This window comes from Sander lucioperca, chromosome 17 (assembly GCF_008315115.2).
Source record: "Sander lucioperca isolate FBNREF2018 chromosome 17, SLUC_FBN_1.2, whole genome shotgun sequence".
Lineage (NCBI taxonomy): Eukaryota > Metazoa > Chordata > Actinopteri > Perciformes > Percidae > Sander > Sander lucioperca.
The window spans coordinates 20274053-20291552 of NC_050189.1; the positions used below are offsets into that span (position 1 = coordinate 20274053).

A 17500-nucleotide genomic window follows, 5' to 3' on the forward strand; every position below is an offset into this window, starting at 1 on the left:
TGTGTGTGTGTGTGTGATACGTGTGTGTGTGTGTGTGTGTGTGTGTGTGTGTGTATATGTGTGTGTGTGTGTGTGTATATGTGTGTGTGTGTGTGTGTGTGTGGTGTGTGTGTGTGTGTGTGTGAGTGTGGTATGTATGTGTGTGTGTGTGTGTGTGTGTGTGTGTGTGTGTGTGTGTGTGTGTGGTACGTATGTGTGTGTGATACGTATGTGTGTGTGTGTGTGTGTGTCTGTGTGTGTGTGTGTGTGTGTGTGTTTGTTTGTCTGTGTGTGTGTGTGTGTGTGTTCAGTGTGTGGTGTTTGTGTGATACGAATGTGTTGTGTGTGTGTGTGTGTGTGGTATGTATGTGTGTGTGTGTGTGTGTGTGTGTGTGTGTGTGTGTGTGTGTGTGTGTGTGTGTGTGTGTGTGTCTGTATGTGTGTGTGTGTGTGTGTGTGTGTGGTGTGTGTGTGTGATACGTGTGTGTGTGGTGTGTGTGTGTGTGTGTGTGATACGTGTGTGTGTGTATGTGTGTGTGTGTGTATATGTGTGTGTGTGTGTGTGTGTGGTGTGTGTGTGTGTGTGTATATGTGTGTGTGTGTGTGTGTGTGGTGTGTGTGTGTGTGTGTGTGTGTGTGTTGTGTGTGTGTCCATCTTCCCGTTGTCCAACAAGCAAACTTCTTGTTTTTTTCTGGGTCAAAAACTTTTTTTTTCAACACTTTGTTGTTTGTTACTTTTGGTCCCTTAAAAAGTGGCAGGCACATATACAAACTGTTGTAATTCCTACACCGTTCACCTGATTTGGATGTCATACCCTCAAATAAAGCTGAAAGTCTGCAGTTAAAGCACATCTTGTTCGTTTCATTTCCAATCCATTGTGGTGGTGTATAGAGCCAAAAAGATTAGAATTGTGTCGATGTCCCCAATATTTATGGACCTGACTGTATATATATATATATACATACATATTTATATATTGTTTTGTTCTGTTTAACGTCTTATTTTAGAGAATGTGTGACATGCATCTACAACACCAAAACAAATTCCTTGTATGTGTAAAAAACATACTTGGCAATAAAGCTTTTCTGATTCTGATTCTGATATTTTATTTAAGAAGAGCACGCTATAATTCTACATAAATATGAAGAACACAGACACGGTTTTACAGGCAAAACGCAATATAGTCGCTGCTTCCTAAAACAGGAGGAAAGCTGGCAACAACAATAGCCGACGCTGTAAATGTGTAAATCTCTTGTAAAAGTACAACTCTTATCAATATCACTTCCCCATCAGTCAGGACCAAGATCTGACCATAATTACACTTTTTCTTTCCATAAACTGTCGTTGCTTTAGCCCATTATATTATCAGTTGCAACCCTGGCAGTGGAAGCGATCGTGAGAGCAAATACAAAATATAAAAACATAATTCAAACCGATGCGATCATTGGCGCCCAAGAATCTGACAAATAGCCGATATGTAATTTCCTCCGCTGAAAATCTATATCTTTCATAAAAATACCCATCAGGGAATGTTAACGGGGTTGTTGGTCTCCAAATGTTTTAACTTTTATGAGCGCATCTCTCTCTCTCTCTCTCTCTCTCTCTCTCTCTCTCTCTCTCTCTGCACTGAGCTCCATCTTCTAAGAACGTGGACGCCGTCATTATTAACCGAGTATTGATTGGTCAGTAGGCATTGCTTTAACACCAGTTGATCTCTGATCTCCAACATAACGTGCTCCCGACCAGGTTAGGTGTTCAGCATTAGTTACCATGGTGATTTATCCCGGTAACAACTGATCCACCTTCATGATACAGAAATCCCTGGGTTGAACCTGAAGTTACCTCGTTAACGCCAAATCTTGCTTCGTAGTAAAGGCCTCTGGTCTGTGAGTTGTCAGATGAACTGAACAGCCGATGCTGTATGATCATCATCAGCAGGTTGTCCTGATCTCTTGTCCTGACGTCTTTTATATGTCAGGACACCAACCACTGCAGCAGCTACAAGAAGCAGTCCACCTGGAACACCTGCTGCCAGTCCAAGGTATCGGCCTCCAGGAGAGGAGTTTCCATCCTCAGGGACATCATTCATTGAGTTTTCAGTAGAGTCAATAGAGTCAGTAAATGTGTGATAGTGGAGCAGTCTTCGTCCTCTCTGATGTTTGAAACTGCAGCTACAACCTGATACTCAGAAAAACTCACTGAGAGAGACTCACTCACCTGTAACCTGCAGATAGATGATTCTGATTGGATCAGAGTCAATAATGGATCTCTTTTACGTCTTGAACCAGCTCATGCAACTCGACACTTGTATTTTCCAGCGTCGTGTCTGCTCACATTCTTCAGAATTAAAGACACGTCTCCGTCCTTCAGATCTCTGTCCACCAGGTCCACCCTGTCCTTAAAGGATGGATGCTGCTGGGTTGGATCCAGGTGTCCATCTCTGTAATAGAGGACGTACTCTGGCAGCTCCAGGTCACGTCTGCTCCACTCTACAACACTGATGGAGACATTGCCAGCCTGAATGACATTCTCCAGGAGCAACTGTTACCATAGTCAGGTCTGAAAAACAATATTAATAATCAATAATAAAAAGTCATGCTATTTCAAAAAGGCCTCCACTGGTGTGACACAGCAGAAGGTTTTACATTTTTTTTACATACACTCTCTGTCTCGTCCCTCTCTGTCTCAACCCTTTTTTTAACTGTGCAGTTAGACAGAGCTAACAGAGCTAACAGAGCTAATAGAGCTAACAGAGCTAACAGAGCTAATAGAGCTAACAGAGCTAACAGAGCTAATAGAGCTAATAGAGCTAACAGAGCTAACAGAGCTAACAGAGCTAATGGCTAACAATGATGATGGAGCTCCTTGGACTAACTCACATTTACTGGGCTGGGCGACCTGGCTTCAGAGCAACAACCCGTTCACATTCCCTTGCCGTAAAATACAGAAACCAAATCAATATATTTGATCAAGTTATTGATTTTTAGTAAGTAGCCGTGTAATAACCAAGATAATGGAGAGCAATCCGGTCGTCCCTGGTCATGACCAGATCCCTCTACATTATCCCTTGGAGACTTCATATACTTACATGTAAAACGGCTCCTACATTATTCATAAACTTTACAAAACCTGAAACTGTCTATGTTTTAAACACAATCATCATAACAACAAAGGTCAGAAATAAAGTCTACATAAATCTTTTCTCAATAAAAGCTGATATTTACCAGAAGCTGCTTCAGACAGAATGAGCAACAGGAGCCAAAATGGATCCATGAGTTTTAGTTTGAGGCTTTGCTATTTAATCAAATGTTGTTTAAAAGTGGGTGGATCTAACAGCGCAGGTTACATCAGAACTTGGCAAACTCTGTGGTGGAAAGTCTGGAAACTTCTGGAAGCCACCACCCTCTGCACACCTTGTTAGACCTGATTTGTATTCAAGAGCCGCCTTGAATCATCAACCAATCATTCAGAGCAGCAACAGACTGTAGATCCGACACGTAGGCCGTAGATCCGACCAGGCAATCTGATTGGTCAACTAGACATTTAGAAAATGCTCAATTACAGTAACTACATGAAAACTTCACTGTTGTTGCATGAAATGTCGTTTGTGTTTAGCCTACATCATCAGTTTCTATCATCTAATGTGAAACAAGAGGCTATATCAGCGAGTCGGGTATGGCTTTTTATAAATTTTTGTGACAAAAAAATCTTCCCAGCCCTTGTCACATGACCAATTAATATTTTCACATATCCAATATTTAGCCTTAAGAGCCCATAGAAAATGTGTATTGTATTTGGATACACAATTTGTTGAAAATAAAAACAAATGACATTAATAATGAATGTAATTCAATGTGTTTTATTTAGCAAAATGACATTGTGTTGTTCTATAATATCCAATTTTTCCTATACCGAGCAGATTTTCTTTGCTGTATTCTGATAAAATGCCCCAGGGCCCCTCTGACTGATTTTGGTCTGAGCCACCCCACTTAAAAAATCCTGGTATCGCAGGCCCGTCTTGAACTCCTGGTTGAGTCGATCTGATTGCTCATTGGTTTGAGAGTGGTAACCGGACAATAGGCTGACTGACGGCCCTTGAGGCTAACAGGGAGTCATCGTATTATTTACATTCAGGTGTCAGTCGTTTTTCATCTCAACATCTTCATTTACTTTTCTTCTCTCCACTTCATGTTATGGTTCACTGCCCTATTTTAAAAGTGAATGTATCTGCTTCATGGGAACTAAACTCAACTTATTTTCTCATAGTGTGTGCAGAGGAAACCACAACACTGAGTCACAGACACAGAGGAAGGAGGAGGGTTTATGTGATGTGACTATGAACTGAACAAAGTGTAGACATCATTTCACCAACTGTTAGGATGGAGGACACATCTCTACTGCAGCTACTCTGTAAGTAAACTCTGAGCGTTTCTAAAAACATCAGCTTAAAGAAATACAACATAAAATGTTTTTGTTTGGCTAAAAATGCTTCTGAATGTAAATATAACAAGTTTATGAGGAGAAATGATGCGAGTCATTTTGAAATGTTGTGTACATGATTTTACAGACAGTTTTTGTGTTATTTCCATTCATTATTTAAACTTTAAATGTCTTGTTGTATCACAAACTCAAACTAACCTGAGGTCCATTTCTCTTCAGTTCTGACCTCTCTGCTGAGCAGCACAACAAACCAAGGTCAGTATAAACTCTGAGAACACTTTATATTAAAGTACACAGGGTTACAAATATTCAAACAGGGACGGGTTGATTTTCTCTGACTTCATTAGCTCAATAAAATGTTTTCAAATGAGCATTTTGTTCATTTCCTGAAAAGCAACGAGTTTGAACATACAAGGTTTACGCCCAGCAGAGATGATATGTTCCCCTTTCTATAGTTAGATTCTTAGAACTAATCTACTTGAAGTTTGTGACGTACTAAACCACAGCTTCGCTTCTCTAAAGTTCCCTCTTCACACGTAACCCTCGTGTTGTCTTCCTTTCGACCATGCAACTTCTTCTCCTCTTGTAAAAGTAAAAAATGAACTCTATTTAAAATAGAGATAAGAGCCTGGAAATCCAGAACCAAATCCGAAAGGATTAACGTACCCAGAGCCCCATACGGTTAGCTACCACAGGAGCTAACTGGTAGATTAAACTCTTAGCTACCAGAGGAGCTAACTGGTAGATTAAACTGTTAGCTACCAGAGGAGCTAACTGGTAGATTAAACTGTTAGCTACCAGAGGAGCTAACTGGTAGATTAAACTCTTAGCTACCAGAGGAGCTAACTGGTAGATTAAACTCTTAGCTACCAGAGGAGCTAACTGGTAGATTAAACTGTCATCATACTGTATCAGATACAGCGATGTGATTGGTGCAGCTCGGCTACAAGGGCATAGTTAATGAGCATCATGACTGAATGCCAGAGGGACTCGCTGAGCAAATTCAAATTGTACTCTCGCGAGAACTCTGGATCTCCAGGGTTTCAACAAAATAGTTATGATTTAGGGGATAATCATGACTGTCACAGTTTAGTCCAGATATGTGTTGTCTTCCAGTCGACCAACAAGTGATTGTGTGTCTCTGTGTGTGTGTGTGTGTGTGTGTGTGTGTGTGTGTGTGTGTGTGTGTGTGATACGTGTGTGTGTGTGTGTGTGTGTGTGTGTGTGTGTGTGTGTGTGTGTGTGTGTGTGTGTGTGTGATACGTATGTGTGTGTGTGTGTGTGTGTGTGTGTGTGTGTGATACGTATGTGTGTGTGTGTGTGTGTGTGTGTGTGTGTGTGTGTGTGTGGTACGTATGTGTGTGTGTGTTCAGTGTGTGTGTGTGTGTGTGTGTGTGTGTGTGTGTGTGTGTGTGTGTCGTCTTCCCGTTGTCCAACAAGCAAACTTCTTGTTTTTTCTGGGTCAAAAACTTTTTTTTCAACACTTTGTTGCTCATCATCACATAATTTAGGACACAAATATTAGGAAACAAGTTTGGGTTTCAGACTTTCTTCTCGGGGTCATTTAGTGTTTTCTAAACCCTCCTCCCTCCAGCCTCTCTGACTGTGAGTCCCAGCAGATCTCAGATGTTTGAAGAGGAATCTGTCTCTCTGAGCTGTGAGGAGGACGACAGCTCTGCTGGATGGACTCTGAGGAGGAACACAACCAGAGAAACCAGGACTCAGTGTGGAGATGGCTGGGGAAGACCTGCTGGTTCTTCCTGTAACATCAGATACATGGTCCCAGGGGACAGTGGAGTTTACTGGTGTGAGTCCAGAGAGGGAGCAACCAGTAACAGCATGAACATCATTGTCACTGGTAAGATCAGACTGTGGAGTCAGTATTGATGAAGCTGTGTGTGAATGGATGACATGCTGTAGTTTGTCTCTGTGTTGAGGTGGAAAAGAAACCCTGCAGTTCTGTAGTGCTTCCCAGCTACTTTCCTGTTTTGATTTAAAATTTGAGTTTTTTCGTTTTTAAGCTTTTGCCCTTTTGTTCACAAACAAACACACACAGCAAAAAGACAGCAGTGTTGGTACTTAGTGCACACACACACACACACACACACACACACACACACACACACACACACACACACACACACACACACACACACACAACGCTACGTTTCCTAGCAGCCTTCCTCTGAACAGTACCATCCATCCCAGAGAGCGTGTTGTTGAACTCACCTGTCTGAACGTGAAGTGGAGGATCATCCATCAGCATGTTAGCATTTAGCATGTTAGCTACAACCAGCATGCACCTGTTGGTGAAGTAACATCACAGCAGGTCTTCTTCTTCTTCTTCTTCTTCTTCTTCTTCTTCTTGGTACATTACCGCCACCATCTGGTGTGGAGGGTGGATCAGGATATCTAATATTAGGCTGTGTACAATACTCCAAAACTAAACTAAAATTATACTTGATTACACCCATTCAGGTGTGTTTGATTTGCGTCACTTAGCGTGCTGGACTGGTGGTTCATGACACTAATGAAGGTAGATGTCCCCCCCCCCCCCGCCCCTGGGTGTAATAGTCATTCACACAGGAAGACAAAAACAGACATAAAGCTGAACACACAGTTGTCTTTAAATAAACATGATGATCTGTGATACACATTTCAGAGAGAAATATTGTACTTTTTACTCCACTACATTCATCTGTTACAGCTTTAGTTACTAGTTACTTTACACATTAAGATTTCTGCACACAAAACACATGTAGTTTATAAAATCTGATGTTTTATTCTAAAGAAACCTAGCCAACAATATAACGACCTACAAGTCCAGCTGAGATGATCAGACCATTAAACACACAACTGGTTGGATCCTTTACACTTTCTACAATGTTTTCATACTTTAAATATATTTTCCTGATGAGACTTACACACTTTTACTGAAGTGAAAATGTTCAATGCAGGACTTAAACTTTTAACAGAGTATTTTAACAGTGTGGTATTAGTACTTCTACTGCAGTATCTGAATACTTCTTCCAGCGCTGATCATGAGAGACTGCGTGTGAGAAACACAAAGACACACACAGAGGACTTGTTGGACACTGTCCAAGTGTAAGAGGACAAATATGCAGGGTGTGTCTTTGTGTTTCTCCCTGCAGCGGTTACCTGGCATTTCCACAGACATGGTGTGTGTGTGTGTGTGTGTGTGTGTGTGTGTGTGTGTGTGTGTGTGTGTGTCTGAGATTCATACTAATCTTATCAACAGATTCTTAGGAAGTAGTATTCTCAATTCTTACGTGATGTGTCAGCTGACATTAGTACTTCAACATAAAATCAAACAGGCGATCCTGTAGGCCGTTGTGCTCTAGCTAACCTCAACCATCCCAAATATAAACCAGCTGGCCAACATACCTGGACCAGCTGACACTGTCATCGATGTCGGTGAGCTGTGTTCAAACAGAAACTTATCATATTAGCTCTCTAGACTGAAGCTGGTTATAAACTCCCAGGCTAGTGTGGTGCAGCCAACTCTCACTGTTACAAACAGCTGTTGTGGATTTCTCTATTTATGACTAACTTGACTTAATGAATTATTCAAGGGCACCAAGATGGTGATATAGTTTAAAGAATAGAACATTCCAGAATAATGAAACCACTTCCTGTCTGATCAACAAGTCAATCTCCTACACAGTGACAGACAAATCCTGCTCATTGTGCCTTTAATGTGAGCTAATAGACTTTAACTCATAATCTGTCATAACAGAGAGAGCACAGGTGTAGTTAATCTAACATTTAGGATGGCTGCAGTCCACTCTGGTATAAATGTAAGATAGCTTTTACAGATATGAGACTGACGTAAAAACATCTTATTATGAATACCACAAACGAGAATACATTTAAAATGACTATGCACATCCAAAATACTTTTTAAAGGTCCCTTCCTAAATTCTGTTCATGATACGGTTCAAGAAATTGTTAAAAAAAAAAAAAAGCATTGCAAAAAAGTGTAGAAATAAAGAGTAAAAAAAGTGTAAAAAAAAAAGCACCGGAAAAGTTTTGAAAAGAAGTGTTGAAGGCATCCAAAATACTTTTCAAAGTACTTTCCAAAATACTGTTCATTGTACTGTTCAATAAATTGTTTCCCGTTGTCCCGTTGGTTTCAGATTAATTTCATACAGCTGAGCTGAGCTGCTTGTATTCTCATAAAAAAAAAACTGAAAAACAGACAGGACTCCGTCTTCTGTTACACAACTTTATTGACACTCAAAACAACATTACGCTTCTTCTAGAAGAAACAGTTTCAACGGGACAGACGACAGGATTGACCACAAAATATAAAATCTGCATGTGTAAAAGCCTGTTGTGTTTCCATGAACTTCATATGGTTTATATATTTCTAAGTCACAACACACATTTGACATTTCATACAAGACAACGTTGTTTCTGTTAAAACAACTGTTAGAAATGTACTGCAGTACATCACATCACAAACCTACTTTTTTAATATTTATGTGAGAACAGATATTTTTATTCTGTAAAGCTAAAGGTAGACATTTGAATTAATTGAATGAGATCACTCTTAGTCTGACCCTCCTCTGGGACCAACTCATCATGGGAGACCCTACAGGAGCTCAGAGCTCCAGATGATACAGATCCCAGACTCATCGGGTACACAAACCCCTCCACCGCGGTAAGGTGGTGATTCACGGAGGGGAAGTAATAAAACCTTTTCAGGTTCTATTACCAAACAAATAAAGTACCAGAACCCAAAACGATTTTTAGGTTCTGTTACTTGAAAATAAAATAGGTGGGGTTAATGGAGCATATTAGGCTTTTTCAGACCCAACAGACCTCAAACCCACACAAATAATGAAAATCTAATGGTGATGTACATCAATCATGTCTGATACACTAGACATGATTTAAACAGCTCTGAGTTGTCAAGAACTGAACGGCCGATGCTTCATCATCATCATCATTATCAGCAGGCGGTCCTGATCTCTTGTTCTTACGTCTGTTATATATCTGGACACCAACCACTGCAACAGCCACAAGAAGCAGAACAGCTGGAACACCTGCTGCCAGTCCACGGTATCGGCCTCCAGGAGAGGAGTTTCCATCCTCAGGGACATCATTCATTGAGTTTTCATCCTTGGAGTGTCTGCTGTTTGAACCTGAAGGTGAATTAAACATATGAGTCAGTAAATGTGTGATAGTGGAGCAGTCTTCATCCTCTCTGATGTTAGAAACTGCAGCTACAACCTGATACTCAGAAAAACTCTCTGAGAGACTCACTCACCTGCTGGCTCTGTAACCTGCAGACGGATGGTTCTGATTGGCTCAGAGTCGATGACGGCTCTCTTTTTACGTCTGAAATCAGCTGATGTAACTCGACACTCATATGTTCCGTTGTCGATGCTGCTCACATTCTTCAGAATTAAAGACACGTCTCCGTCCTTCAGCTCTCTGTCCACCAGGTCCACCCTGTCCTTAAAGGATGGATTCTGGTAGGTTGGATCCAGGTGTCCATCGCTGTAATAGAGGATGATATCTGGCTCCAGGTCAGGTCTGCTCCACGCTACAGCTCTGATGGAGGAATCAACAGCCTGACATGGCAGAGTGGCATTATCTCCAGGATCAACTGTTAGCTCAATCACGTCTGAAAAACAATAATAAACAATAATAATAATAATCAATAATAAATAATAAAAAGTAATTTTATTTCAAAAAGGCCTCCACAGGTGTGACACAGCAGAAGGTTTTACATTTGAATAAAAGGTAAAAGCCTCACACAGAGACTCTGTCCCTCCCTCCCTCTCTGTCTCCTCCCTTCTCTCTCTGTCTCCTCCCTTCTCTCTCTGTCTCTCTCTCTCTGTCTCCTCCCTTCTCTCTCTGTCTCCTCCCTTCTCTCTCTGTCTCCTCCGTTCTCTCTCTGTCTCCTCCGTTCTCTCTCTCCGTCTCTCTCTGTCTCTCTCTCTGTCCCTCCCTTCTCTCTCTGTCTCCTCCGTTCTCTCTCTCCGTCTCTCTCTCTGTCTCCTCCCTCTCTCAACCCTTTTTTTAACTGCGCAGTTAGAAACAGTGTTCTCGATCCCTCTTTATATTTTAAAGTAACTGACAAAGTTCAACACAACAACACAAACCCAATATTGTTTAAAGGGTATTTCACACCGTGACTTAAGGTCTCCTAATATGGTATGTAACATTGATTGGGCTTAAAATGGCCCAGCTGCTATTCTGTAGGCCCTAATAAAACACTCTGAAATAGGCCTGATTGAAATGACAGGTTACAGAAACCAAACACTCTTTAGTAAATCAATATATTTTATCAAGTTATTGATTTTTTAATAAGTAGCCGTGTAATAAACAAGATAACGGAGAGCAATCCGGTCGTCCCTGGTCATGACCAGATCCCTCTACATTATCCCTTGGATACTTCATACACTTACATGTAAAACAGCTCCTACATTATTCATAAACTTTACAAAACCTGAAACTGTCTATGTTTTAAACACAATCATCATAGCAACAAAGGTCAGAAATAAAGTCTACATAAATCTTTTAACGATAAAAGCTGATATTTACCAGAAGCTGCTTCAGACAGAATGAGCAACAGGAGCCAAAATGGATCCATGAGTTTTAGTTTGAGGCTTTGCTATTTAATCAAATGTTGTTTAAAAGTGGGTGGATCTAACAGCGCAGGTTACATCAGAACTTGGCAAACTCTGTGGTGAAAAGTCTGGAAACTTCTGGAAGCCACCGCCCTCTGCACACCTTGTTAGACCTGATTTGTATTCGAGAGCTGCCGTGAATCATCAACCAATCATTCAGAGCAGCAACAGACTGTAGATGCAACACGTAGGTCGAAGATCCGACCAGGCAATCGGATTGGTCGACTAGACATTTAGAAAGTGCTCAAATAAGCATGACAGCACAGCCACAGCCATTTGAGCACACCATGCTCATCACTATTACTCCGCCATTTCCTTTAAATTGGTTAAAAGTGACTGATTTGAAACACAGTGGTTTCCCCTCCACACTATTAACCGATATGAACCTCTCCACCAGGGTCAGGTCTAGATGCAAGGTGGCACCTCACCCCCCCCCACCCCCCTGGAATATGATTGCCCCCCCCCTAGTGCCACCCCGATCCATTGGGCTGGAGTGCTGTCAATCTGACAAATTTGATTTCCATTGGATCAGAGTACTGTCACTTTGCTGCCTGTTCTGCCAATGGCTGCCTTTCCATTTGGTTAATGGAAATATACTTTAAACACACATTGTTTGGCAATTATGTACTTTGTTTTGATGCCAGTTTAAAAGTAGAAATATATTGAACTCACTGTAGATCACTTGTTGCTGTAAGAAATAAATTGTGTATTGCACTGTAAGTCTGTTCTGTTTCCTATTATCTGAAAACTGTGTGCAGCAAGGTTTTCTTTGTTGAAGTTTGAGGCAGGTTTATTGTAAGTGTATTGCACATTATTTTTATACATTTCCACATATCCAATATTTTTCCTTAAGAGCCCATAGATTACATTGTGTTGTTCTAGCCTATCCAATTTTTCGTATATTACTAAGGAGATTTTCTATGCTGTATTCTGATAAAATGCCCCCGGGGCCCCGCTGAATGATTATTGTTCCCCACTGTGCCACCCAACTTAAAAAAATCCTGGAATCGCCCCTGCTCTCCACAGTCCACGTGGCCCTCTGCTGGACGTGTGCCGAGGGAACAGAGCAGAGAACAGGGGAGGCTGGTATCCGAAAGTTGACAGAAAGGGAGACAGGCCAATGAAGGAACATGACAGCATGGTGTGCAGACTTCCTGCTGCACCTGAAGAAGTTTAACCTGCCAAAGGCAATGATAGTTCACTTCTATATTATTCATTATCAAGTCCATTGGGACCATCTGGTACTCTGCTGCCACTGCCAAGAACAAGGGCAGACTGCAGCGTATCATTGGCTGCAGTCTGCCGTCTCTCCCGGGCTTGTACGCCTCCTGACCCTGATGACCCTCCTGGACCTGTACACCTCCAGCTGACCTCCCTTTATACCACGAACACTACATTTTACATTAATACAAATCTATTGCAAACATTGTTATTTTGACCGCACCAAAACACCAAGGCACATTCTTTTTATGTGCAAACCTGATTTGATTTTTGATGTGTAGTTTGATAGCGTGCAGCTACACAGTTTATTTTAGTCGCTCTCTGACCACATTCAGTGGTTAAAACAGAGGCATGCTGTCGGGCACCAAGGTACAAAATCAGCCCCTGTTCACTGCCTCTCAATTAAACCGCGGTCATCTACAGGAAGATACAGCTGGTTTATTAGAAAATTTGACAAATTGAAAAAAAAAAAGTAATTTTCTAAAGAATCTCTTAGATACAAATGAACATTGTGAATCTTTGTGAAAATATAACTTTCACCTCAGGCATCAAAACAATGTTGGCATCGTATTATTTACATTCAGGTGTCAGTAATTTTTCATCTCAACATCTTCATTTAGTTTTAATGTGCTCCACTTCATGTTATGGTTCTCTGCCCTATTTTAAAAGTGAATATATCTGCTTCATGGGATCGAAACACAACTTGTTTTCTCAGAGTGTGCGCAGAGGAAACCACAACACTGCCAGTCACAGAGGAAGGAGGAGGGTTGACTTGATGCTATGACTATGAAGTGAACAAAGTTTAGACATCATTTCACCAACTGTTAGGATGGAGGAAACATCTCTACTGCAGCTACTCTGTAAGTAAACTCTGCGAGCGTGTCTAAAACCATCAGCTGAAAGAAATACAAGATAAAATGTTTTTGTTTGGCTAAAAATGCTTCTGGATGTAAACACAAGGTTATGATAAGAAATTATACAAATCGTTTTAAAAGGTTGGGTACATGCTTTTATGTTATGTTATTTTAATGTTTTAGTTAAACGTTAAATGTCTTGTTGTATCACAAACTCAAACTAACCTGAGGTCCATTTCTCTTCAGTTCTGACCTCACTGCTGAGCAGCACAACAAACCAAGGTCAGTATAAACTCTGAGAACACTTTATATTAAAGTACACAGGGTTACAGATATTCAAACAGGGACGGGTTGATTTGGTCTGACTTCATTAGTTCAATAAAATGTTTTCAAATGAGCATTTTGTTCATTTACTGTAAAGCAACAAGTTTGAACATACAAGGTTTACGCCCAGCAGAGATGATATGTTCCCCTTTCTATAGTTATATGCTGAGAACTACTTTACTTGAGGTTTGTGACGTACTAATCTACACAGCTTCCCTTTTCTAAAGTTCCCTCTTCACACTTAACCCTCATGTTGTCTTCTCTTCGACCATGCAACTTGTTTTCCTCTTTGGTAAAAACAGAAAATGAACCCTATTTAAGACACTTTTTTCAAGGTTTTTTCTGTGCTTTTTTTTTAATACTACCACCAGCTTCACCACTAACACCAACTTATAAACTCTAGTTTTACACTTCTCTTTTGAATTCATGGTCAATAAACCTCAATTAACCTAAATTAAATAATACCTAATTTGAGTTTAAAAAAATAGATGAAATTATGAATTATTTCGACAAATAGTTAATAATAATATAAAAGACATTTATTATTATAATAATCACGACTGTCAAAGTTTGGTCCGGATATGTGTTGTCTTCCTGTCTACCAACGTGTGTGTGTGTGTGTGTGTGTGTGTGTGTGTGTGTGTGTGTGTGTGTGTGTGTGTGCGTGCGTGCGTGCGTGCGTGCGTGCGTGCGTGCGTGTGTGTGTGTGTGTGTGTGCATGTGTGTGTATGTGCGCGCATATAGTTACTTCCAGGTAAAGCAGATCTCGGCAGTTCAGGCAAGTCAAAAGTTTTAGAGCATTTAGATAGATAGATAGATAGATAGATAGATAGATAGATAGATAGATAGATAGATAGATAGATGTGTGTGATACATGTTGTCATCTCGTTTGACCAACAAGCAACTTATTGTTTTTCAAAAATGTAATATTGAAACTTTTTTTTCCTACGTTTTGGTCGTCTTTTTTGACACTTTTGTTGCTCTGACGTGTCCATCACAGTAAAAACATCCAGCATGTGTCAGTCTATAGAGATGTACAGGTTCTAATCCCATTCAGTGGTAAAATAACGTTAGCAAAAGTAAGAATATCTCCTCCTACAAAGTCAAACTGCCACAATCTTCAGCTTAGCACAGTAACATGCTGGTTTGACAAAAAAAAAAAATCATTCATCCCATAGTTTAGGAAATGTATATAAATAAATAAACAAATATTAGGAAACAAGTTTGGGTTTCAGACTTTCTTCTCGGGGTCATTTAGTGTTTTCTAAACCCTCCCCCCTCCAGCCTCTCTGACTGTGAGTCCCAGCAGCTCTCAGATGTTTGAAGGACAGTCTGTCTCTCTGAGCTGTGAGGAGGACGACAGCTCTGCTGGATGGACTCTGAGGAGGAACACAACCAGAGAAACCAGGACTCAGTGTGGAGATGGCTGGGGAAGACCTGCTGGTTCTTCCTGTAACATCAGATACATGGTCCCAGGGGACAGTGGAGTTTACTGGTGTGAGTCCAGAGAGGGAGCAACCAGTAACAGCATGAACATCATTGTCACTGGTAAGATCAGACTGTGGCGTCTTTCACAGGTGAGGAGGTTACCTTTGATTTCAGGAGTTCATTCATTCGGATATTCACCTGTCAGCTGATTCTCTCTACAGAGAAACCTACGACCACAAGCCCTCCTACGAGCTCTCTGCCGCCTCTCCTCCTCGTTGCTATCAGACTGGTCATCCACCTGGTGGTGTTCTATCCGTACTTCACCTCCACTTTGATCATGGTGTCTTTATATCGACGCAGGGCCACAGGTAACGCTCTCAACTCAACTGGTGTTGATGGTTGACAGTTGTCTCTAACAGAACTCTTCAGTTGATTGATTATCTACATTTTCTTTCTAACCTGATAGGAAACGTCCTGCCTGTCATCGTGGTGATGACCGCGCCCACCCGGGCTGAGGAGGGATTGGATGAAAACTATGATGATGTCACCACGGAGCATCACTTCTGAACTGATCTGAAAAATAAGTTAAGTTAAGTTAAGTAACGCTTCCTAAATTCTAGCTTTCCAGCAACTCAGAGTCTTCACTGTTACAACAATCCCAAGTTCATGTGACCGGCCATCTTTAGTTCTCGTGCCCCGGCCGTCTTTAGTTCTCGTGCCCCGGCCGTCTTTAGTTCTTGGCCCCGGCCGTCTTTAGTTCTCGTGCCCCGGCCGTCTTTAATTCTCGTGCCCCGGCCGTCTTTAGTTCTTGGCCCCGGCCGTCTTTAGTTCTCGTGCCCCGGCCGTCTTTAGTTCTTGGCCCCGGCCGTCTTTAGTTCTCGTGCCCCGGCCGTCTTTAGTTCTTGGCCACGGCCGTCATTAGTTCTCGTGCCCCGGCCGTCTTTAGTTCTCGTGCCCCGGCCGTCTTTAGTTCTTGAGCCCCGACCGTCTTTAGTTCTTGGCCCCGGCCGTCTTTAGTTCTTGGCCCCGGCCGTCTTTAGTTCTTGAGCCCTTGGTTCCCCCGGTAGCCGTTCATGACCACAAGTCCCTAGGTCGTATGCCAGATGTTTTTTACTCCTCCCATGCATATTCCACTGTTCTTCAGCTTCACAAATACTTACCTTCGAGTCCTTCCTTCGGACCCCTTCCGTCCACCCAGATCCAGTTGGACTCTTGTAACTTTTGGGACATTTGGAATCCATCCCTTTAAAGGTGCTGTAGGTAGGATTGTGAAGATCCAGGACTTAGTCAAAAAATTTAACATCGACAACTTCTCCGTCCCTCCCCCCTTTCCACTAAAGCCCAAAACAGTCTCCTAAGCCCCTCCCTCCACCAGGGAGAATGAATGCATGTGCATGAAAAGTTAGACACCCCCTCTGGCCCTGATTGGTGCATCTGAACAGGGAGTGGTGGGTTTTTGCAAATTGCACTACAGGCTGTAGGTGGTGCAAGAGCAGCCATATGTTTTTTGTTAAATTACCTGCTTCATGTAGTTCTACTGGAACATAGGGTCAGTTTCAGCAAATATGACAGAAAGTTAGTTTTATAAGTCTCACCTACTGCACCTTTAAATGGGGGTACTGTCACGGCTCTGCAGTGAGGACTTTTTGTTGTTAAAATATGAGTTCAGACTGTCAGTGTGACAGTATATTTGTAGTTGCCTTTACTGTTTAAGCTTCTAGAGGATTTTGTGTTTTGGGGGTTTGCTGTTTCATGTTTTATGATTCTCTCATTGTGGTATTTGAGGTTTCTGTGATTATGATGTGACCCTGTAGCCCTGATTGTGTCTGTTCTTTAATTTCTTCTCTGTGTGTTGCTTCTTGTGTTAAGCCTTTTTTCGGTTTTCAGATTTTTTTACAATTTGTATTCATTGTTGGTGAATAAATAGTTTGTTCTGTAGTTCCTGTTTCCTGCCTGTTGCTGTCTCTGCATTTTAAATCCAAACCTGAACAAACACATGGTGTCATTTCTGATTCTACCACTTGGGGTCGCCCCAGTACTAAACGTACATCTTTCATCATACTTTATAAAACTGCCAACCCGTTCTCACTCCGAACTCATAAAATATGGACGTTTGGACAGTGGCTGTCAGTGGCTGTCAGCGTCTGAAGCGACGAAAAAGGCGTCCTTCAGCGTGTTTTTATAACGTACCGGGGAGAGCAGGCAGCTGCACGGGATTTAGCGAGTAGTATGTAAGTCCAAAATTCCGCGTAGCGAGGTTGGTTGGGGTGGCGGATGGGTGAAACACAGGACTATCACCCAAGAGACCTGGGTTTGTGTATTTTCCTTAACATAACTGCGTCAAAGGGACACCAATAGTCCCGACTAAGCGTGTTTAGTTAAAGCATGTTATATGATGCTAAAGGAGACTTTTAGCGCAATAACAATGACAAAGGCACCTGACCAAGCGTCAGTATTTCACGAAATGGGAGTAAGAACCTGTTAAAACTGCAGTTTTTCCCTGTCCAGGCCTTGAAGTTACAAAACAATCAAGAAAACAAAAGGAAAAACATCCGAGAGACTTCTTCAATTCTGACTGAACGGTAGGGAAA

At 41.6% G+C, this 17500-nt stretch overlaps 3 protein-coding genes and 1 pseudogene across 6 annotated transcripts in view; 2 read left to right on the forward strand and 2 right to left on the reverse strand.

Annotated features, from left to right (window-relative positions):
* Positions 1-17500, reverse strand: part of LOC116034141 (hemicentin-1-like) — a 1482957-nt gene that overhangs the window by 573583 nt on the left and 891874 nt on the right. The gene's annotated exons all lie outside the window — the stretch shown is intronic.
* The window catches only part of LOC116034899 (gastrula zinc finger protein XlCGF49.1-like), a 390500-nt gene that overhangs the window by 239465 nt on the left and 133535 nt on the right, over positions 1-17500 (reverse strand). The gene's annotated exons all lie outside the window — the stretch shown is intronic.
* Positions 1-17500, forward strand: part of LOC116034906 — a 399592-nt pseudogene that overhangs the window by 224912 nt on the left and 157180 nt on the right.
* LOC116042426 (Fc receptor-like protein 5) overlaps positions 4290-17500 on the forward strand; it is a 36953-nt gene continuing 23742 nt past the window's right edge. The window contains exons 1-3 of the mRNA XM_035993925.1: positions 4290-4390; positions 13404-13439; positions 14766-14947. Of these exons, the coding sequence (XP_035849818.1) occupies positions 4360-4390; positions 13404-13439; positions 14766-14947 (249 nt within the window). The 5' untranslated portion in view covers positions 4290-4359. The remainder of the gene's footprint in view (positions 4391-13403; positions 13440-14765; positions 14948-17500) is intronic.